This window comes from Cibotium barometz, chromosome 11, assembly GCF_041138505.1.
Source record: "Cibotium barometz isolate CiBa-2024 chromosome 11, ASM4113850v1, whole genome shotgun sequence".
Lineage (NCBI taxonomy): Eukaryota > Viridiplantae > Streptophyta > Polypodiopsida > Cyatheales > Cibotiaceae > Cibotium > Cibotium barometz.
Genome location: NC_141056.1, coordinates 48,332,968 through 48,356,210, shown reverse-complemented (window position 1 = coordinate 48,356,210; position 23,243 = coordinate 48,332,968). Strand labels below are relative to the sequence as shown.

The window sequence follows — 23,243 nt, the reverse complement described above, 5'->3', positions numbered from 1 at the left end:
AGGCTTGGCTCACAAATTCTAGATGGAGGCAATCATGTATGCTACACATGTTTTGAATAGATGCCCTAACAAAGTGTCACGTGCATCCCGCACTTGGATGCCACGTAGACATTTCTGTACAGAAGGTGCAGGACCTGGGATGGTGAACTGGTCCCATGTGAGCCCAGTCCAGGACGAGTCAGCCAGGGATCCATCTCAGTTGTCCGAGGTCAGGTGTGCATTGTCCTGCACAGGAGTCTAAGGTCAAGTGTGCACTGTCCTGCACATGAAACAGTGCCAATCCGCGCTGTGAGTCTCCCTCTAGAATGATGTCAGTGATTCTGTGTATCTGGTATGGTACCGGATGCCAGATCACTGAGTAGTTAGTTAGGGTTTGCGTTTAGAACAAGGGGCCAGCCCATAGGGCTACCCCGAGTCTGTGTGTGGGCATGGGGATAGTGTGGAACCACCCCGAGGGCCAGGAAGGCACTGGCTGAACCCACCAGCCATGGAGGGGCTGTAGGACAGCCCCAGGGGGAGGCTGTTAGAAGTCATCTCCTGTCCAGTTTTATACACCAGGGCCTTTGTTGTGGGTGTGCCCGCCCTTATGAGGTGTTTTATCATTTTTTCCCACACTCCACATTTTTCCCCTATTTTTCCCATTTTTTCTGTGGCTTAGGAGGGTTGCCAGTGGGTGCCAGGAGCACTCCAGTGCTGGCCGACTACATGTTTCTCAGTCGTGGGCTACTAGACTGCTGGCCGACTGCACTTTGTCAGTCGTGGGCACTTATCTGCTGGCCGACTGCATTTATGCAGTCGTGGACATTTTTCAGCAGTCGTGGGCACTTCCTATGCTGGCCGACTGCTCTCCCAGGGGCATATGTATAGGCCCCCAGCCCCCATACCATATTTGTATCATTTCTCGGGATCTTCTTGTGTATATAGAGCAGAGTTACACACCTACATCTCTCTCTCTCTTGTGCTGTTTTTCTGCCTGCGTTTTTGCTCGTGTTCCCAGATCTGGTCATCATCTCCGCTGCGTATTTTGACATGGTATCACAGCCCTAGGCTCTAGATAGTTCTTGGGATTTGTGTGAGCAAGAGGGGGACTGTTTTGTGGCTGATTGGTGGACTGTTTTGGGCTGATCGGGAAGAGGAGAAGCAAGAGGAAGGCGGGCTGATTTGCTGGACAGCCACTTGCAGGTTTTAGTTCTTCTTTGTTCCCACCGACCCACCCTTTTCAGAGTACATCCCCGCTATGGCAGATCTGTTTGAGATGGCCGAGAGACATGTAAAGATTCCGACACTCCCCACGTTCCCGGTGGACCGTCAGTTGGACGGGAGCAACTACGGCATATGGAAGGTGATGATGGAATCTGTTCTGGAGTCCTACGACCTCGCCGATTTCGTCGTTGTTGGTGTTCCACGGCCGGAAGTAGAGGAAGGGGAGTTACCGTCGATCCGAAAGGACCAGGAGGCCCAGACACAGACGTGGGATCGTGTCAACGCTCCGTTCGTTTATTTTCCACAACTGCACACCACAGGTAATCAATCATGTAAAGCACATGACCCTGGCCAGAGGAATATGGCAGCATTTGGCCTCACTTTACAACAAGGTATCGCCCATGAAGAGGATTTCCTTGGAAGTACAGATGCGGGTTATGAGCCTTGCAAAGTCGTCGACGATGCGGGAGCATATTAACAAGCTGTAGGCTCTTCATCAGTGGGAAGTTCTTCAAGCTGGGAAGGAGATATCGTCAGAGGACATGGCCATCACGTTGCTGTCACATTTGCCCTCTTCGTACTCAGCATTTTACTCGTCTTTGATTACCAGTGGCAGGCTCAGCACCATCACGTGGGAGGAACTTGTGCCCATGGTCCTGGACCAAGAGGAACGATTCACGAACCCTCCTCAAGGTGGAGGTTCGGAGGCCTTTACTGGCCAACGGTCTAAAGGCCGTAACTTGGGCAAAGGGAAGGCTTCATCAGAGAAGTCTTCTGAGAAGAAGTCCGATGCTGACCGCGAGAAACTGAAGGCAGAGAGGACCTGTAATGATTGTGGCGAGAAAGGCCACTATTGGAGGCAGTGTCCCAAGCGGAAGACCGAGAAGGGTGAAGATTCCTCAGCAGCAATCATGAAGACTCCGGCTTTTGTGCACCTGGAGGTGATGGACACCGATGCTTCATTTTCTTCAGGCAAGGAGGAGATTGGAGGACTCTCCGCAACGGATACTTGGGAGTGGATTCTCGATAGTGGTGCTTCCAGGCACATGACTCCTTCCCGTTCCGGTTTACAAGATCTCTGCAGGTATTCTGGTCATATTCTTACTGGGGATATGTCCACTATCCTAGTTCACAATGAGGGCAGGATGGAGATAGTTCCCGATGGCAGAGGGGGAAAGCATTCCTCCCAGGTGTTGTATGTTCCGGCACTTGGTTTTCATCTGTTGTCAGTGCATCAGGTTTGCAAGACTGGCGTACGGGTGGAGTTTGATGAGCATTTTGTTGCTCTCCGAGACAAAGCAACATGCCAAGTGGTTTGGGAAGGCGGAGTGGAGAATGAAGTTTACAGGCTTTCAGCACTCTCTCTCCCAGGTCCTCAGGTTTGTGATGAGTGGCAGTCTGGTAATGGCTACTCAAGTGTGGATACGCTGCAGGTGCGGGCCTTCCGAGACCAAGTGGTGGATAGCTTGCCAGTAGATGGCAGCAGTTGGCAGGAACTTTCCAGTACTGATGTTGGTAGTTCTTGTGTTCGTGAGTCAGAGGAAGCTGGACATGTCACTTATGCTCTGATGTCTCGTAGTGTTCGGGACATAGAACCTCCAGTAGATGAGGATGTTCTTTCCACGGGGACCTTTCGGAAAGCCAGGCAGGTGGCAGGTGCTTACTTGCAGACGGAGGTGGTTTCTCCAGGCTTTGTGGTTCCGGATTCAGAGGGGGTGGTTGACAGGTTTCATCAGGTTTCCAGGACTTGTTTGTGCACCATAACAGGTGTTGATCCTTGTGAGCAGTGTGATGTCTCTATGACTCAGAAGCTGTATGGTTCATTGATCTGGTTGATGGACACCACATTGGACGGGAGCTTCCCGATGAGGCGGTTGAGCTCATGGTTGCAGATGTCTCTTTGGGAGGCAGGATTGCGTTTCCTGTGGTTTCTGCGGCATGCGAAGGATCAGGGACTCTTGTACACAGGAGGGGGATTGTTGGATGGAGTCCGACTCCACGGTTGGGGTGACTCGGTTTGGGGAGGAGATCCGGACACGAGGAGATCTACTTATGGCCCAGGAGCAGTTTTACGGAGCAGCAGGAGGTTGCATTGCAGGTTTGGACTTCCACTGGAGGAACCCATGGTCATCCAAAGGCACTTTGTTCGTGAACAGATCGTTGCTGATGACATCCTGCTAGAGTTCTGTTCGACGGAGGACAGTACGGTGGACCTCTTCACGAAGTCGCGCTCTCAGGATTTGCTCAAGCGGCACCCCAGCTCCCAGTGGTTGGTTTCACAGCCAGGAGCTGAGAGGGGGTGTTAGAAGTCATCTCCTGTCCAGTTTTATACACCAGGGCCTTTGTTGTGGGTGTGCCCGCCCTTATGAGGTGTTTTATCATTTTTCCCCACACTCCGCATTTTTTCCCTATTTTTCCCATTTTTTATGTGGCTTGGGAGGGTTGCCAATGGGTGCCAGGAGCACTCCAGTGCTGGCCGACTGCATGTTTCTCAGTCGTGGGCTACGGACTGCTGGCCGACTGCACTTTGTCAGTCGTGGGCACTTATCTCCTGGCCGACTGCATTTATGCAGTCGTGGACATTTTTCAGCAGTCGTGGGCACTTCCTATGCTGGCCGACTGCTCTCCCAGGGGCATATATATAGGCCCCCAGCCCCCATACCATATTTGTATCATTTCTCGGGATCTTCTTGTGTATATAGAGCAGAGTTACACGCCTACATCTCTCTCTCTCTCTTGTGCTGTTTTTCTGCCTGCGTTTTTGCTCTCGTGTTCCCAGATCTCGTCATCATCTCCGCTGCGTATTCTGACAGAGGCCAGGGGTAGCCGACTGATTATCCAGCCATGGGAGGGGTATAGGGCAAGTATGGGGCAGCCCATACAGGCTGCCCAGTCCCCAAACAGCCTAGAAAAGGTGCCCAAACTTGACTTAAAGCAGGCGCCTAATGTCCAGCCAGCCAAGAAGAGATGCACAGACTTCATGGGATTTTTTCCAGCATTTTTTGGGATTTAATTCAGCATTTATTGCTGAATTTCTGGTCGTGGGAGTATTTGATGCTGGCCGACTGCTTTAATGTTGGCCGACTGCTCATGATTGGGTAGTATAAATAGGATGGCCCATAAACCCATTCATTCATCTCATTCTCCACCAAGAGCTCAAGCATAAGAGGCTAGACAAAGCCAAGAGGGTGCTAAGCAAAGGGTTGAAGGATTCAGGTCAAGGGCAGGGTATTCCCAGCCAAGAAAAGGTCCAAGATTGCTGTATTTTCTTTCAGTTTTCTCATCATTCTAATAAAGCAAATACACCATCCCGCCCTACAGAGGGTAATTGGGACCCAATACTGTGTCCTCTCCACCTCTCCCTCTCTCTCTCTATTTTCTGCACTTCTCCTTTCAGTTTGTGCGTTAATTTCCGTCGCGAAAAGAGTGCTGAATTCTGAGTATTGAAGTTACCGATTCTTCTCCGAAGCTTCCGCATATTACAGTGGTATCAGAGCCTACTTCAAGTACAAAGATTCAGCAAAGAAACCAGAATTTTTTCTCGCTCGTGTGGTTGGTTTTTAGACGCCGGTGGACTACCCCTTTCAGAGTGACTCCTGTCCCTCGAAGGACGGTTGGTTTTTAGCCTCCGGAAGTCTCCCACACAGATAGTGGATGGTCAGATTGCGTTCCGGAAAGGAATTGCATTTTCCTGCTATGACGAGCTTCGACGACGAGAGAGACCAAGAACCATGGGACCAAAGTGCACCAGGCTTGAGTGTCACAGACATGTTCCAGCAGATGATGCGAGCAATCGCAGAACAAACAGCCAAGTTGGATGAGCAGAAGGCGCAGATCTTGGCTCTGGAGGAGCGTACCCGCTCTCCAACGTCGCATTTTCCATCTCCTCCTCCCTCTCCTTCCGTATCCCAGATACCAGATCCTCGACACAGGGACCCTCTCGCGGGGTCACAGCCTCAACCAAGCTCCTTGCTTGAGTTGCAGATGCATGCATTGGAGATCCGACAACGAGAAGACAACGCCATGCGACGCGTGGAACACGAGCGTTACCTCAGAGCCTTGGACGCCAGATTGACACCTACGGCACCCTCGAATCATTTTCCCGAGAAAATGAACTTTAGTAAGTATAATGGTAAACTCGATCCCACAACTCTTTATTCATGGTTACATCAATTTGAAGCTTACTTTGCCGCAGTTAGGAAAACAGATACTGACAGGGTGATCTTAGCCAGTTGGTACATGGAAGGTGAGGCCATTCCTTGGTGGACTCAGTGGGCTCATGCCCACACCAGAGCAGGTATGGCAGCTTATGTGTGGGACGAGTTTGTCTACGACCTTAAGCAGCAGTTTCTACCGCCCCACTACCTTGAGCGACTCGAAGACGAGTTCAGGGGAGCGCGTCAGAACGCGCAACCAGTCCTTCAGTTTGCCAATAGAATTTCGACTTTATGTCTACAATTAGGCTTATCTGATACGGACAAAAAAGGGCAGTTTTTGTATGGCCTGGACACGCAAATCCAATGGGAGGTGCGTATGTTTAGGCCAGCCACCTTTGAGGACGCACTCTCGCTTGCGCAGAGTGCAGAAATGAAACATAATGGTGGCAAGCCCAAGACTTCCCAGCCGGCTTCTCCCAGGGCTAACACCTTGGGGGGCAAAAGCCAGAACCAGACGGGGTCTTCCCCAAGACAGAGCCCGGGAGCCTCTGGCTCCAAGAACTCGAACAATGCGTCTAAGCTTACTCCAGACCAGAAAGCGGAGGCAAGCAAGACAGGTGGCAAGTTAAGTGCTGAGGAACTTTCTCAGTACAAGAAGGAGGGTAGATGTTTCTTTTGTCATTCAAAAGGACATACTTCTCGGGATGGTCCTAAGAAGCCTCCAAAGCCCGCCGCCGCCGCCTCCACAGCTTCCGTGGTGGTGAGCTCAGCTCCCACACAGACCCCAACGGCTACCCCTAGTTCTTTAAACCCCGGTGCTTCAGTTGGAGCAATTATTAGCCGAGAGCTCGAAGATAAGCAGAAGGGCGCCCATGACCAGGAGTATGAGCGCAACGAATTGCTCAAGTCCTTTGGCTACATAGGTGGCCAGAGAGTCGTCGTCTTGTTTGACAGCGGCAGCACGGAGGATGTGGTCACGGAACAGGCCACTAAGGCGTGCCTGTTTCGAGCTGACTTCGGTGGACAAACAGGTTGAGGGTTTTAGCATAGGTATGACAACGAGCGTCAAATATGAAGCTCTAGGTGCTAAGTTAGTGATTCAGGGCATAGAGTTTGTGCGTGACTTTATGGTTGCCCCTCTTGTAGGAGCAGACATAATTTTGGGTATTCAAGGGTTTCACAAGTTTCTCCTTGATGTCAAGTGGGACAAGTACACGTTCCAGATCAATCGGAATGTGTCAAACGTCCCGGTGACCATTAAGTGTGAGCCAGGAATTCCGAACTTTCCGCTCATGAGCCACTTGCAGGAAAGTTCCAGAAGATTTTTCTTCGGCACAACCTCCCTCCCCAGCTCCCCCCGTCCACACCGGAGGATCACAGGATTGACCTCCTCCCAGGCTTGGAACCCCCGAGCAAGTTTCCGTATCGCCTTTCCAAGGCAATGGAATCGGAGTTGGACCGCCAACTCCAAGAATTGTTGCAAGCTGGCTTCATCCGCCCCAGCGTGTCGCCATTTGCAGCACCGATCTTGTTTGTCAAGAAGAAAGATGGGTCTTCCCGTTTGTGTGTCGATTATCGTGCACTCAACAAGATGACTATCAAGAGCAGATTCCCGATGCCTCGAATTGACTATATTCTCGAGAGGCTGAATGGAGCAAAGGTGTTCTCGAAACTGGATTTAAAGAGTGGGTACCACCAGGTGCGGATTGTGGAGGGGGGCATCCCCAAGACAGCCTTCCGTACGAAACGAGCCCACTATGAATTTGTCGTCATGCCATTTGGCTTGACGAACGCCCCAGCTACATTTAACCGCATGATGATGCATGTTTTCCGGGATTTGATTGGACAGTGTGTGTTCATATTATTGGACGACATACTGGTTTTTTCAGCTACGGTTGAACAACATGACATTGATGTGGAGAAAGTCCTTAAGTTGCTGGAAAGCAACGAGCTCTACATCAATGAAAAGAAGTCAGACTTTTATCTGTTCCAGGTGCATTACTTGGGATATATAATTAGTCCTGAAGGCATTCGACTTCCGCTAAAGTGGCCAAGATTGTCAACTGGGAAGTACCTCAGACAGCCTATGACATTAGATCATTTGTGGGTATATGCCAAGCATATTCCACCCACATCGACAAGTTTTCTGACCTCTCGACAGATCTCACCGATCTACTAAAGGGAGTGAAAACAAGAAGGCAAAAGATTCGAATGACTCCATGAGCGTTGGAGGCATTTCAGAACCTCAAGGTGGCTTTATCAGAAGCACCTTGTTTAGCACTTGCCTCGTGGGACGATCCATTTCAGGTGATCACCGATGCGAGTAACATTGCAATTGGAGGTGTATTGCAATAGAAAGGTAGCTTACATGTCTTGTAAGTTACTGCCCGCCGAGAAGAACTACTCAGACCTTGTTGGTACAGGACTAGAGGACATGAAGCACACGTACGTGGATTCCGAGGGATTCGGTACTCAGTGGGAACAGGCATTGGATGCCACAGGATCATGCCATTTTCTGATACGCAATGGTTGGCTTTTCTACAAAGGCCGACTATGTGTCATGAAGTTGTTCAGGGCAGCTCTTCTCCATGATGCCCATGACGCCATTACAGGTGGTCATAGGGGCATGAATTCGACTCCGGAGAAATTGGAACGGCAATACTATTGGCCAAAGATGAGGCGTGATGTGTTTACATATGTACAACACTGTGACATTTGTCAAAAGGTGAGCTCCTCGTGAAAAGAAGATAGGGTTGTTACAGCCCTTGCCAATTCTTGAGGGTCCTTTCCAGGACATTTCGATGGACTTTGTCACAAACCTGCCTCCCAGTCTGACTAAGCGTAATATGCAGTGCTTAACTATTGTTGATAGGTTTAGCAAATTTGTTATGCTTATTCCTTGCAGGGCCAATGTGATCGCCGAGGATGTTGCCCAGTTATTCATTCGGCATTGGTACCCAATTGACGGGATTCCTAGAACCATACTGTCAGACCGAGATGCCAAGTTTACTAGTCATTTTTGGAGAGGCATTGTTTGATAATTTTGGTACTAAGTTGAATTTTTCCAGTGCATTCCACCCACAGACAGATGGCCAGACAGAGATATACAACCAATTGGCCTTTGATGTGCTGAAGTGTTATGTCCACGATCAGCAAGGTAAGTGGAAATCGTATTTGCCTTTAGTTCAATCTGTTTTGAATGACTCTTTCTTCAGCTATTGGCAGGACTCCATATGAGGCAGCGTTTGGAAGACCTTTCCAGTCGTTGTTAACCAGGTCTTCGTCTTCAGTACCGGAGGCGAACAAAGTGACGGAGTCTTACCAAGAGATCTTAGAGTCAGTAAAAGACAGATTGGCTAAAGCGCAAGAGGTCTACACTCGACAGGCCAATAAGACCGAAGGGATATGAAGTTTTCGGAAGGAGATTGGGTTTATCTTCGGATAATGAAGCAAAGATTGAAGCAGGTGGGCAAGCGATGCCCAAAGTTGTCTTTCAGGAGCTTCGGACCTTTTCCCATCCGGAAAAAGATTAATGAGGTGTCTATGCAGTTAAAGCTACCTCCGAGTTGGACTATGCACGACGTATTTCATGACAGTTGGTTAAAGCCATATGCAAGTCCACCCCCTCCAGAGGTCAAAGACGAAGCCGAACCAGACATTGTTGATGAAGCAGAAGTAATGGTTCCAGAATAGATCCTTCTGCACCGTTTCAAGCATGGCTCGGGCCGAAGACTACGACAGTTCCTCACGAAGTTTCAGGACCGAGGAACTCATGAAGTGGTATGGCTCGACAAAGAATTTTTCGAAGACTATCCGGCGTTATTGACGGATTATTTGGAGGCTATGCAGCTTCCGTCAAGTTAAGCAGAAGGGAATGTCACGTGCATCCCGCACTTGGATGCCACGTAGACATTTCTGCACGACCTGGGATGGTGAACTGGTCCCATGTGAGCCCAGTCCGGGACGAGTCAGCCACAGGGATCCATCTCAATTGTCCGAGGTCAGGTGTACATTGTCTTGCACAGGAGTCGAAGGTCAAGTGTGCACTGCCCTGCACATGAAATAGTGCGCGCGCTGTGAGTCTCCCTCTGGAATGATGTCAGTGATTCTGTGTATCTGGTATGGTACCGGATGCCAGATCACTGAGTAGTTAGTTAGGGTTTGCGTTTAGAACAAGGAGCCAGCCCATAGGGCTACCCCGGGTCTTTGTGTGGGCATGGGGATTGTGTGGAACCACCCCCATGAGGGCCAGGAAGGCACTGGCTGAACCCACCAGCCATGGAGGGGCTGTAGGACAGCCCCAGGGGCAGGCCAGGGGTAGCCGACTGATTATCCAGCCATGGGAGGGGTATAGGGCAAGTATGGGGCAGCCCATACAGGCTGCCCAGTCCCCAAACAGCCTAGAAAAGGTGCCCAAACTTGACTTAAAGCACGCGCTGTAATATGCCGAAGCTTCGGAGAAGGATCGGTACTTCAAAACTCAGAAAACAGCACTCTTTTTGCGACGGAATTAACGCACAAACTGAAAGACGATGTGCAGAAAATAGAGAGACAAGGGGGAGATGGAGGAGGACACAGTATTGGGTCCCAATTACCCTCTGTAGGGCCCCCACCACGGATGGTAATGATGTAAATCTGAAACAAATACAAAGTACTTGACCTTTTCTTGGCTGGAAAACCTGCCCTTGACCTTCAGTCCTTCACCCCTTAGCTTTAGCAAACCCTTGGCTGTCCTGGCCCTTGAATGCTTGAGGCTCTTGGTGAATTGTGAGATAAATGATGGGATTATGGGCTGGGGTATTTATACCCCTCCCTTCATGCAGTCGGCTGGTTTCAGGAAGCACCCACAACTGAGTCTTGTGCAATAAATGATTTTCACACCATAATAAAGTGTTTTCACACCTGTCCAGCCTGCGCATGACTCTGGGACAGCCCCTGGCTGCTGGGCATGCTGCGCATAGGTGTGGGACTGCCCCCCACACCTGGCCGCCTGCTGTCCTAGGGTTTTACCCTCTGTCGGCTGCCTGTCCAGAGGCTCTGGAGCTGGCCGACTGCCCCTCCAGCCCTTGCCTTGGCTGGTGGGCAAAGTCTTGGGCTCTCCTGGCCCCTTGGGGGTGGTTCTACACCTCCCCCATGCCCATCTAAGTATGCACATGCAAACCCTTGTCCTGGGGTAGCCCTATGGGCTGGCCCCATCTCTAACTACATGCCTACAGAGGCCTGGCATCCAGTTGCAAACCAGATACACAGCACATCTGACATCATTCCAGAGGGAGACTCACAGTGCGGACTGGCACTGCTTCTTGTGCAGGACATTGCACACCTGACCTTGGACTCATGTGCAGGACAATGCACACCTGACCTCGGACGACTGAGATGGATCCCTGGCTGACTCGTCCCGGACTGGGCTCACATGGGACCAGTTCACCATCCCAGGTCCTGCACCTTCTGTACAGCAATGTCTACGTGGCATCCAAGTGCGGGATGCACGTGACATCCCCTTCTGCTTAACTTGACGGAAGCTGCATAGCCTCCAAATAATCCGTCAATAAAGCCGGATAATCTTCGAAAAATTCTTTGTCGAGCCATACCGCTTCATGAGTTCCTCGGTCTTGAAACTTCGTGAGGAACTGTCGTAGTCTTCGGCCTGAGCCATGCTTGAAACGGTGCAGAAGGATCTGTTCTGGAACCATTACCTCTGCTTCATCTATAATGTCTGGTTCCGCTTCGTCTTTGACCTCTGAAGGGGGTGGACCTGCATATGGCTTTAACCAACTGACATGAAATACATCGTGCATAGTCCAACTCGGAGGTAGCTTTAACTGCATAGACACCTCATTAATCTTTTTCCGGATGGGGAATGGTCCGAAGCTCCTGAAAGACAACTTTGGGCATCGCTTGCCCACCTGCTTCAATCTTTGCTTCATAATCCGAAGATATACCCAATCTCCTTCCGAAAACTTCATGTCCCTTCGGTCTTTATTGGCCTGTCGAGTGTAGGCCTCTTGCGCTTTAGCCAATCTGTCTTTAACGGACTCTAGGATCTCCTGGTAAGACTCCGTCACTCTGTTCGCCTCCGGTACTGAAGACGACGTCCTGGTTAACAACGACTGGAAAGGCCTTCCAAACGCTGCCTCATATGGAGTCCTGCCAATAGCTGAAGAAAAAGAGTCATTCAAAACAGCTTGAACTAAAGGCAGAAACGATTCCCACTGACCTTGCTGATCGTGGACATAACACTTCAGCACATCAAAGGCCAACTGGTTGTATATCTCTGTCTGGCCATCTGTCTGTGGGTGGAATGCACTGGAAAAATTCAACTTAGTACCAAAATTATCAAACAATGCCCTCCAAAAATGACTGGTAAACTTGGCATCTCGGTCTGACACTATGGTCCTAGGAATCCCACCAATCGGGTACCAATGCCGAATGAAGAGCTGGGCAACATCCTCGGCGGTCACATTGGCCCTGCAAGGAATAAGCATCACAAATTTGCTGAACCTGTCAACAATAGTCAAACACTGTGTATTACGCTTACTCGGACTGGGAGGCAGATTTGTGACAAAGTCCATAGAAATGTCTTGGAAAGGACCCTCAGGAATTGGCAAAGGCTGTAACAACCCTATCTTCTTGCCACGAGGAGCTTTCACCTTTTGACAAATGTCACAGCGTTGTACATAGGTAAACACATCACGCCTCATCTTTGGCCAATAGTATTGCCGTTCTAATTTCTCCAGAGTCGAATTCATGCCCCTATGACCACCTGTAATGGCATCATGGGCATCATGGAGAAGAGCTGCCCGGAATGACTTCATGACACACAGTCGGCCTTTGTAGTAAAGCCAACCATCGCGTATCAGAAAATGGCATGGTCCTGTGGCATCCAATGCCTGTTCCCACTGTGTACCGAATTCCTCGGAATCCGCGTACGTGTGCTTCATGTATTCTAGGCCTGTACCAACAAGGTCAAGTCTAGTGGTCTGAATCGCAGATACTTGTCCCTTCCTGCTCAAAGCATCGGCCACTGGATTGGCCTTTCCTGGAAGGTACTCAATCATGCCACCAAACTGCTGGAATATCTGACTCCAGCGGTGTTGTCGATCACTCCACTGTGCACTAGGCATTGTCTGAATCCAGCGCAATGCCTGATGGTCAGTGCGAACCTCGAAGTCACGGCCATACAGGAAATGTTTCCAATGTTTCAAGGCCTGTATAACTGCTAGGAGTTCACGATCATAGACTGAGTAGTTCTTTTCGGCGGGCAGTAACTTACGAGACATGTAAGCTACTGGATGACCATTCTGTTGCAACACACCTCCAATTGCGATGTTACTCGCATCGGTGATCACCTGAAATGGTTCGTCCCACGAGGCAAGGGCTAGACAAGGCGCTTCTGACAAAGCCCCCTTGAGGTTCTGGAATGCCTCCAACGCTCGTGGAGTCATTCGAATCTTTTGCCTCCTTGTTTTCACTCCCTTTAGCAGATCGGTGAGGTCTGCCGAGAGATCAGAAAACTTGTCAATGTGGGTGGAATATGCCTGGCATATACCCACAAATGATCTAATGTCATAAGCAGTCTGAGGTACTTCCCAGTTAACAATCTCGGCTACTTTAGCCGGATCAAGTCGAATGCCTTCGGCACTGATTATATATCCCAAGTAATGTACCTGGAACAGATAAAATTCTGACTTCTTTTCATTGACATAGAGCTCGTTGCTTTCCAGCAACCTAAGGACTTTCTCCACATCAATGTCATGCTGCTCAACTGTAGCTGAAAATATGAGTATGTCGTCCAAAAATATGAACACACACACTCCAATCAACTCCCGGAAAATACGCATCATCATGCGGTTAAATGTAGCTGGGGCGTTCGTCAAACCAAATGGCATGACCACAAATTCGTAGTGGGCCCGTTCTGTACGGAAAGCTGTCTTGGGGATGTCCCCCTCAACAATCCGAACCTGGTGGTACCCACTCTTTAAATCCAATTTAGAGAACACCTTAGCTCCATTCAGCCTCTCGAGAATATAGTCAATTCGAGGCATCGGGAATCTGCTCTTGATAGTCAGCTTGTTGAGTGCACGATAATCGACACACAACCGAGAAGACCCATCTTTCTTCTTGACAAATAAGATCGGTGCTGCAAACGGCGACACGCTGGGGCGGATGAAGCCAGCTTGCAACAATTCTTGGAGTTGGCGGTCCAACTCTGATTCCATTGCCTTAGAAAGGCGATATGGAAACTTGCTCGGGGGTTCCGAGCCTGGGAGGAGGTCAATCTTGTGATCCTCCGGTCTGGACGGGGAAAGCTGGGGAGGGAGACTGTCCCGAAGAAAAATCTTCTGGAACTTTTCATGGAGAACCGAGTACTTCTCGGAAGCACTGGCCACCGTCTGGGCTGTCTGGATGTAAATCATCGCACACTGTGCGCCTTTCCTAACTGCTCGCTTAGCCTGCAAGTGGCTTATGAGCGGAAAGTTTGGAATACCTGGCTCACACTTAATGGTCACAGGGGTGTTTGACACATTCCGATCGATCTGGAACGTGTGCTTGTCCCACTTGACATCTGGGAGAAACTTGTGAAACCACTGGATACCCAAAATTATGTCTGCTCCTACAAGAGGGGCAACCATAAAGTCACGCACAAACTCTATGCCCTGAATCACTAATTTAGCACCTAGAGCTTCATACTTGACGCTCGTTGTCATACCTGTGCTAAAACCCTCAACTTGTTTGTCCACCGGAGTTAGCTCGAAACGGGCACGCCTAGCGGCCTCTTCCGTGATCACATCCTCCGTGCTGCCGCTGTCAAACAAGACAACAACTCTCTGGCCACCTATGTAGCCAAAGGACTTGAGCAATTCGTTGCGCTCATACTCCTGGTCATGGGCGCCCTTCTGCTTATCTTCGAGCTCCCGGCTAATAATTGCTCCAACTGAAGCACCGGGGGTTGAAGAACTAGGGGTAGCCACTGGGGTCTGTGTGGGAGCTGTGCTCACCACGGAAGCTGTGGAGGCGGCGGCGGGCTTTGGAGGCTTCTTCGGACAATCCCGAGAAGTATGTCCTTTTGTGTGACAAAAGTAACATCTACCCTCCTTCCTGTACTGAGCAAGCTCCTCAGCACTCAACTTGCCACCTGTCTTGCCTGCCTCCGCTTTCTGGTCTGGAGTAAGCTTAGACGCATTGTTCGAGTTCTTGGAGCCAGAGGCTCCCGGGCTCTGTCCTGGGGAAGACCCCGTCTGGTTCTGGCTTTTGCCCCCCGAGGTGTTAGCCTTGGGAGAAGCCGGCTGGGAAGTCTTGGGCTTGCCACCATTGTGTTTCATTTCTGCACTCTGCGCAAGCGAGAGTGCGTCCTCAAAGGTGGCTGGTCTAAACATACGCACCTCCCATTGGATGTGCGTGTCCAGGCCATACAAAAACTGCCCTTTCTTGTCCGCATCAGATAAGCCTAATTGTAGACACAAGGTCGAAATTCTATTGGCAAACTGAAGGACTGGTTGCGCATTCTGACGCGCACCCCTGAACTCGTCTTCGAGTCGCTCAAGGTAGTGGGGCGGTAAAAACCGCTGCTTAAGGTCACGGACGAACTCGTCCCACCCATAAGCTGCCATACCTGATCTGGTGTGGGCATGAGCCCACTGAGTCCACCAAGGAATGGCCTCACCTTCCAAATACCAACTGGCTAAGATCACTTTGTCAATATCTAATTTCCTAACTGCGGCAAAGTAAGCTTCAAATTGATGTAACCATGAATACAGAGTAGTGGGATCGAGTTTACCATTATACTTACTGAAGTTCATTTTCTCGGGAAAATGATTCGAGAGCGCCGCCGGTGTCAATCTGGCGTCCAAAGCTCGGAGGTAACGCTCGTGTTCCACTCGTCGCATGGCTTCGTCTTCTCGTTGTCGAATCTCCAATGCCTGTATCTGCATCTCAAGCAAGGAGCTTGACTGCAGCTGTGACCCCTCGAGAGGGTCCCTGTGACGAGGATCTGGTATCTGGGGTACAGAAGGAGAGGGAGGAGGAGATGGAAAACGCGACGCTGGAGAGCGAGAATGCTCCTCCAGAGCCAAAATCCGCGCCTTCTGCTCGTCCAACTTGGTTGTCTGGTCTACGATTGCTCGCATCATCTGCTGGAACATGTCTTGTACACTCAAGCCGGGTGCCCGAGCTGGGCTGCCTGGTGCACTCTGGTCCCATGGTTCTGGTTCTCTCTCGTCGCCAAAGCTCGCCATAGCGGGAATATGCAGTTCCTTTCCGGAACGCAATCTGACCATCCACTATCTGTGTGGGAGACTTCCGGAGGCTTCCGGAGGCTAAAAACCAACCGTCCTTCGAGGGACAGGAGTCACTCCGAAAAGGGTAGTCCACCGGCGTCTAAAAACCAACCACACGAGCGAAAAATTTTCTGGTTTTCTTTGCTGAATCTTCGTCCTTGAAGTAGGCTCTGATACCACTGTAATATGCGGAAGCTTCGGAGAAGGATCGGTACTTCAAAACTCAGAAAACAGCACTCTTTTTGCGACGGAATTAACGCACAAACTGAAAGACGATGTGCAGAAAATAGAGAGACAAGGGGGAGATGGAGGAGGACACAGTATTGGGTCCCAATTACCCTCTGTAGGGCCCCCACCACGGATGGTAATGATGTAAATCTGAAACAAATACAAAGTACTTGACCTTTTCTTGGCTGGAAAACCTGCCCTTGACCTTCAGTCCTTCACCCCTTAGCTTTAGCAAACCCTTGGCTGTCCTGGCCCTTGAATGCTTGAGGCTCTTGGTGAATTGTGAGATAAATGATGGGATTATGGGCTGGGGTATTTATACCCCTCCCTTCATGCAGTCGGCTGGTTTCAGGAAGCACCCACGACTGAGTCTTGTGCAATAAATGATTTTCACACCATAATAAAGTGTTTTCACACCTGTCCAGCCTGCGCATGACTCTGGGACAGCCCCTGGCTGCTGGGCATGCTGCGCATAGGTGTGGGACTGCCCCCCACACCTGGCCGCCTACTGTCCTAGGGTTTTACCCTCTGTCGGCTGCCTGTCCAGAGGCTCTGGAGCTGGCCGACTGCCCCTCCAGCCCTTGCCTTGGCTGGTGGGCAAAGTCTTGGGCTCTCCTGGCCCCTTGGGGGTGGTTCTACACCTCCCCCATGCCCATCTAAGTATGCACATGCAAACCCTTGTCCTGGGGTAGCCCTATGGGCTGGCCCCATCTCTAACTACATGCCTACAGAGGCCTGGCATCCAGTTGCAAACCAGATACACAGCACATCTGACATCATTCCAGAGGGAGACTCACAGTGCGGACTGGCACTGCTTCTTGTGCAGGACATTGCACACCTGACCTTGGACTCATGTGCAGGACAATGCACACCTGACCTCGGACGACTGAGATGGATCCCTGGCTGACTCGTCCCGGACTGGGCTCACATGGGACCAGTTCACCATCCCAGGTCCTGCACCTTCTGTACAGCAATGTCTACGTGGCATCCAAGTGCGGGATGCACGTGACACGCGCCTAATGTCCAGCCAGCCAAGAAGAGATCCGCAGACTTTATGGGATTTTTCCAACATTTTTTGGGATTTAATTCAGCATTTATTGCTGAATTTCTGGTCGTGGGAGTATTTGATGCTAGCCGGCTGCTTTAATGCTGGCCGACTGCTCATGATTGGGTAGTATAAATAGGATGGCCCATAAACCCATTCATTCATCTCATTCTCCACCAAGAGCTCAAGCATAAGAGGCTAGACAAAGCCAAGAGGGTGCTAAGCAAAGGGGTGAAGGATTCAGGTCAAGGACAGGGTATTCCCAGCCAAGAAAAGGTCCAAGATTGCTGTATTTTCTTTCAGTTTTCTCATCATTCTAATAAAGCAAATACACCATCCGTGGTGGGGGCCCTACAGAGGGTAATTGGGACCCAATACTGTGTCCTCTCCACCTCTCCCTCTCTCTCTCTATTTTCAAAACTTCTCCTTTCAGTTTGTGCGTTAATTTTCGTCGCGAAAAGAGTGCTGAATTCTGAGTATTGAAGTTACCGATTCTTCTCCGAAGCTTCCGCATATTACACAAAGCATTGAAAACCATAACGCCATATGAGGCCTGGCACAATAGAAAACCTAAAGTTGATCACTTTAGAGTTTTCAGATGTCCTGCTTATGCACATGTACCTCAGAAATTGTGACGTAAGCTTAATGACAAAGCTACTAAGTGCATATTTGTGGGTTATAGCAATGGCAGTAAAGGGTACTGTCTCTATAATCCTTCCATATAAAGGATTTTGGACAACAAACGTGTTTGCAAAAAATTCAGACCAGCCGTTGGCTGAATTTTATAGACAGCCACCTACAGGCCTACATAACATGTTTGAATAACTTCTCCCATTGGGAATTGATGGCACAACTGATCAACCATCAACTTTGCCTAATGGATGGCATCTGGGTGCTCAAAATCAGCCCATAAATGACCTCAAAATGTAGAGGAAGCAATGGAGGAAGAGGGACAGCGACAGAAGAGGCTAGAGTTGTGCCTCATTGGATGCTTTGTACCTTACAGGAGAGCAAGCTTTCAACTCCACTTGGTAGCAGGACACTGGCTCGTTCATGTAATGCAAGAGAACCTGCAGAAGTTACTTGCATAGTAGTCTTTGTGATACAGATGAGCCAGATTCATTTGAAGAGGCTCATAAGGATGAGCATTGGATGCAAGCCATGCAAAATGAGATGGATTCTATCCACACAAAAACAACACATGGGACTTGGTAGACTTGCCTTCTAGCAAGAAGTCAATTGGCACAAAGTGGGTGTATATAAGTTGAAAAGAAAGTCAAATGGTACCATTGACAAATACAAGGCTAGGCTTGTGGCCAAAGGGTATGCCCAAAAAAAGGGCATTGATTATGATAAGAGTTTGAGACTTTTGCACCTACTTCTTGTATGGCCACAGTTAGATGTGTTATTGCATTGGTAGCCCGTCATGGATGGAAAGTGCATCAGTTGAACATTAAATCAACTTTTCTCAATGGAGATTTGCAAAAAGTGATTTATGTAAATCAACACATTGTTTTTGAGATGCCTAGTCAAGAAAACCAAGTATGCAAGCTTCGAAAAGCACTTTATGGTCTCAAACAAGCTAGTGCCACATGTGAACAGGGCATATATATTTCATGGTTGTAGTGCCACATGTGAACAAGGCATAACTAGGGACACTTTTTCCCTTTGGGTTTTTCCCCCTAGCGTACATGGTGTGGAAGGACATCTTTTTATTATTGTTGTACTTTGATATTATATGTGGGTTGACTTCTCAACTCCACATACATTCCAATGTAATCCACATCTTTGCATCTCCATCTATCACCATCTTTGTGATCTGTGTACTTCTGTGTGTAGCTACAACTCCCCTCCTTGGCCAACAAGATCACATTGGCTCCAGTTTGTTGATGTGATCCCGCATGGAAGTGGAGTCAATGGGTAAAAGCTTCAACGTTTGAAGCTCTAGGAAAACTCTCTTCGTGGGTGTCTTCCGATTGTAGATGTCGGAGAGTTTCTTCCAAGCAACATGTGCATGGGTATCCCGTTTGATGTGAGCGATGATTGAGGGTTGAGAATTCAAAAGAATGAATGACCGAGCACAAGTACTAAGCCGATCCCATAGAGCAGCTTCGTGCGTAAGGGTAGGCCTCGTATCCTCATCCTCTATCCGAGTGAGGTTGGAGAACCGATTGAGTGATGAACTCCAGAAGATGGTATGTCTCCAAAAACTGCTTCCACCATGACTTTCCAGATGTCGTAGTTTGTGCCATCCAACTTTGCATCTGTAGGAAAAGTCAGAAGAGTGGGTATCTGAACCGCCCGAGGTTGAATGAGTGCCGTGATGTACCCCCTTTGAAAAACACAGACACCAAAACAGCCCAAGAACTGCTCTCTGCAGTTATAGGGAGGATGGGCGAGATAGAATGTGAGTGGAGAGGATAAAAAAACACAAAGAATGCAGATCTGCCCCTTTGAAGATGAAAACGCAGCTGTAAAACACTCCGTCGGGGAGTGGTGGCTCCCGTGAAAACGCAGCAAAAATCAGCCTCCAATCAGCGATCCTAGGTCTAGACACCTCTACTTTGATGTCATGCCGGAGGGCAACGGAAAGATGTAGACGAATGACAAAAAACGTTGAAGCACCAAGTGAGAGATGAGAGAAAACAACAAAATGCTAATGCACTAATCCTCAAGAAGAAAGATGGATACAACTAGCCCGTAGGCGAGGAGTGGTCTACCTACGCAAAGGGCTGAAGGGTGCTTGCCAGATGACCAAAAACAATGATGATAATGAGGGGGAGGCGCAGCATATATATACTCTCCATATGCACTGGCCGACTCACCCATGACTCCACACGGGGCAGCCCACATCAGAGGCCCATGAAAAATAGGGGGGTGCCTAAACATGGGAAGGGCGCCCATAGATAGCAAAATAGCGATGATGTATGCTAACAAGACCATCACCAATCGACCCAACCGGTTCCTCGTGGAATCGCACGAGTACAACCGATGACTTTGCCAACTGACTCCTACAGCAGAGCTATGAGTCATATGAGCAATATGATTCATATGGATATCGAGAGCAACCCCCAATCACATTGACTACTATACGTCTCTGTTCAAGATCAGCGTATTGATCAACCATTTGTACTTAAGAACAATTAGTTGTACATTCTTTGTTGTATATAATACAAGGATTAGGTTAGGATACTTGTGTTATTGTGTAAGAATATGATCGGGGCACTTTCCCCCTCTCCCCATCGGCAGTAACCAGACCCATCTTCTCCAGATGAGTCCACCGACAGTTTGTTCAAATTTACACGCTTTCTGCTGCCCCTTGATCAATCATTCCCCCAAAATCATAATTGCAGTTAATTTTCTTCTTGGACAAATAGTATGATCTAGAGGTTGCCTTGATAACAAGTAAAAAATCAACGATATAAGAGGCACTTCACAACACTAACCTATGCTGAAGGTTTACTTGGTATCTGGGCGAAATGGCTAACAACAAGAAAATCGATTACTAAGGCTTTGATAAAAACTAATGATCTAGCAGGCATTTTCTCCTTGATTTATTCTACCAAGCAGAGAACCATCTTGCAGTTAACAAAGAGTTTGAGGAAAAAAGCGGTGGAAAAAATGAGAGAAAAAAATGAGGGCCACGCAGAGGGATCATACAGAGATGTAGGAGCAGGTCGGGATGACTCGGAGGTTGTGGTGCTTGGCGTGTTGGAAGGCGGCGGTGCAGAGGTGGGCCGCAACTCCACTCCCTCGCTTGGTGGGCGGCACATAGGTGTGGACCAGGTCAAGCACCTCCTCTCCCTCCACCTCCCCTTCTACAGATGTTCTTCTGGTGGTATACTGGAGGTAGGCCAGGCCATCCCGAGTAGAAAATCGACTACGAGGGGCATCCCAAACCACGTCCACTTCAGAAGAGGCCGCTGTCTTGTCTGATGAAGCCATAGAAAGGAGGTTAGGACGAGCGCATCCCAAACAACGTTCTCTCTCTCTCTCTCTCTCTCTCTCTCTCTATATATATATATATATATATATATATATATATATATATATAATATGTAAATAAAGGTGAACTCTGCACCTTTGAAGTTTGGGCTACCGGTCATCGCCACCGTGGGGTAGGGTTGGTTGCCCGTAGCCTATAGGTGTGTTTGGTCAAGACACAACCTCCACATTAAATCTTACGTGAGGCTCAGTCTCATGTGTGACTGCCTTAGGGGATGTGGAAGAACGGGCAACTGCCTCGTCTTATGAATGCAGAAGATGGCGCCAAATACATGGATGAGCCATCCTCCTTTGCATATAGTTTACCAAGTTGATGTGTGGATGGGTTTGTAAAGCGCGGGAAATTTGGGGCTTGGAAGGACCTACCCTCTAACCTAGAGAGCTGAGAGAGAGAGCAGAGAGTATGTTGTGCATTGTGCCTCTTGCTTGATTGCTTCCATGTGTGTGTGAGAGAGAGAGAGAGAGAGAGGGACCATGTATTGGATGGTTGAGTGCAGTGGAGGAAAGGTGCAACCAAAAACGGCACTTTGGAGCTCAATCGATGTAAGTACCAACAAGTACTTACATCGATGTAAGTACCAACAAGTACTTTGGAGCTCAATCGATGTAAGTACCAACAAGTACTCTACAATAGGTTACATTCATTCTAGTGTAGGCTTGGGTGAGTGGTAACAACTCTAGTGTTGTTGCCATGGCATAGCTTCTTTTTTGCATTGCTAATACAGCTCCATAGATAAGATGATATTGAATGCCATATAAAGATTAGACCTTCATAAATGCCATATAAAGATTAGACCTTCATAAATGGCACTTATAAGTTAATTGGTATGTCATACCACTTCAATCATATGTTGTAGCCATTTGGGAAGCCACAAGGATGGAGGAAGGTGAGCTCTCTAGGCTGGAGAGTCTAGAAACCAATGTGCAAGGAAACATAAAGGTAGTCAAGAAGGAACTAGAGGAAACTAAGAAGGAGATGGAGAAGGGCTAGGCTGATATGGTCAAGAAGGAGGTCCAAAAAGAATGGACACAAGTCACTTGTAGATAGCTGATACACGCACCACCCCCACCATACCCTGGAAGAAGAGAAAAGGAGGAAAATCAAAACCTTACATAGACATCGGGATTATGGGATGGAAAGAAGGTACATCAGCTAAGGAAGATGCTATGGCCCTTTGTGGCAAACTTGGAGCCCTTGGAAAGGGCCCTCATCATTAAATTTGGAGATATGGAAACTAGACAGGCATTCCTCGCAAAACAAGGAGAGCCCTCAAAGGGGAGAAGATTTACCTTGAGGATGGCCCGACTCCGCCACAAGTGGCACACAAGAAAGAGTGCATGCCATGTAATTTGGAGGCATGGAAGGCCAAAAAATAGGAAATATATAGGGACGAGAGGGTGATCACAGAGAGATGTGCCAAATGATGGCACGTGACATATGAGACCAGTCTTTAGATTGTAATCTGGAATTGTAATGGGGGCCTATGACTAAATGTAAGATTACTTGAGGAGACTTTTAGAGATTGAGATATAGTCTTGTATACATAGACACACCAGTGCCAAGGGAGTATGCTATACCTGGAGTAGCAGGATACAGGTGGGAATTGGTCCATCACCCCCAACCATGCATCACTAGAGGGACCAGAGGATTTGGAGGTGTGGCTATGCTCTATAGACAGGATCTCCACCATATGATACAGGTGATTAGACATGATAAGAAGGCATAGTACATGTGGATTAAGAGGGCATAGTACATGTGGATTAAGGTCAGGACAAGGGATGCATGTGACATATATACTGCAGTTTGTTACTTCGCCCCAGCCAAATCCCTATATGCATCCAGGGAACACTCACCATACCAGACCCTTTACAGTGACATAGCTGGGTTCTCCAAGATAGGAGACATCCTTCTTAAAATCCTTCTTAAAGGGGACTTTAATGCCCAAAGTGTCAGTGTTCAGGTGCCCTTTTTTGTGATAGAGGACCCCATGTAGTAGGAGGTTGATATCGAGGAAACTGAGCTTAGCCGAGCTTTAGCAAATATGGCACCATGCACAACATATGGAGACTACCTACTCAACTTGGGAGGAGCTAATGGATTGGCCATATTTAATGGCATGGCTCATTGGCCAGGCTCAGGAGCATTCACATGTTACCCTAAGAGACATGGCTCATTGGCCAGGCTCGAGAGCATTCACATGTTACCCTAAGAGACATGGATCTAGTATGGTGGACTATCTCAATGGCTTACTCTCACTGATACCTCTCATTTTGGGGTCATGCCCATTGGAGTTGCAAGCTAATTATGCCTACTTGGCCTTCTATCTC

The 23,243-nt window shown here is 48.8% G+C and overlaps 1 protein-coding gene across 1 annotated transcript in view; it reads right to left on the bottom strand.

The window, feature by feature from the left end:
• The window catches only part of LOC147634266 (acetyltransferase At1g77540-like), a 69,417-nt gene extending 48,503 nt beyond the window's left edge, over window positions 1-20,914 (bottom strand). Inside the window, exon 1 of the mRNA XM_086805390.1 lies at window positions 20,571-20,914. Coding sequence (XP_086661516.1) covers window positions 20,571-20,855 — 285 coding nt within the window. The 5' untranslated portion in view covers window positions 20,856-20,914. The remainder of the gene's footprint in view (window positions 1-20,570) is intronic.
• Between the last annotated feature and the right edge of the window lie 2,329 nt (window positions 20,915-23,243).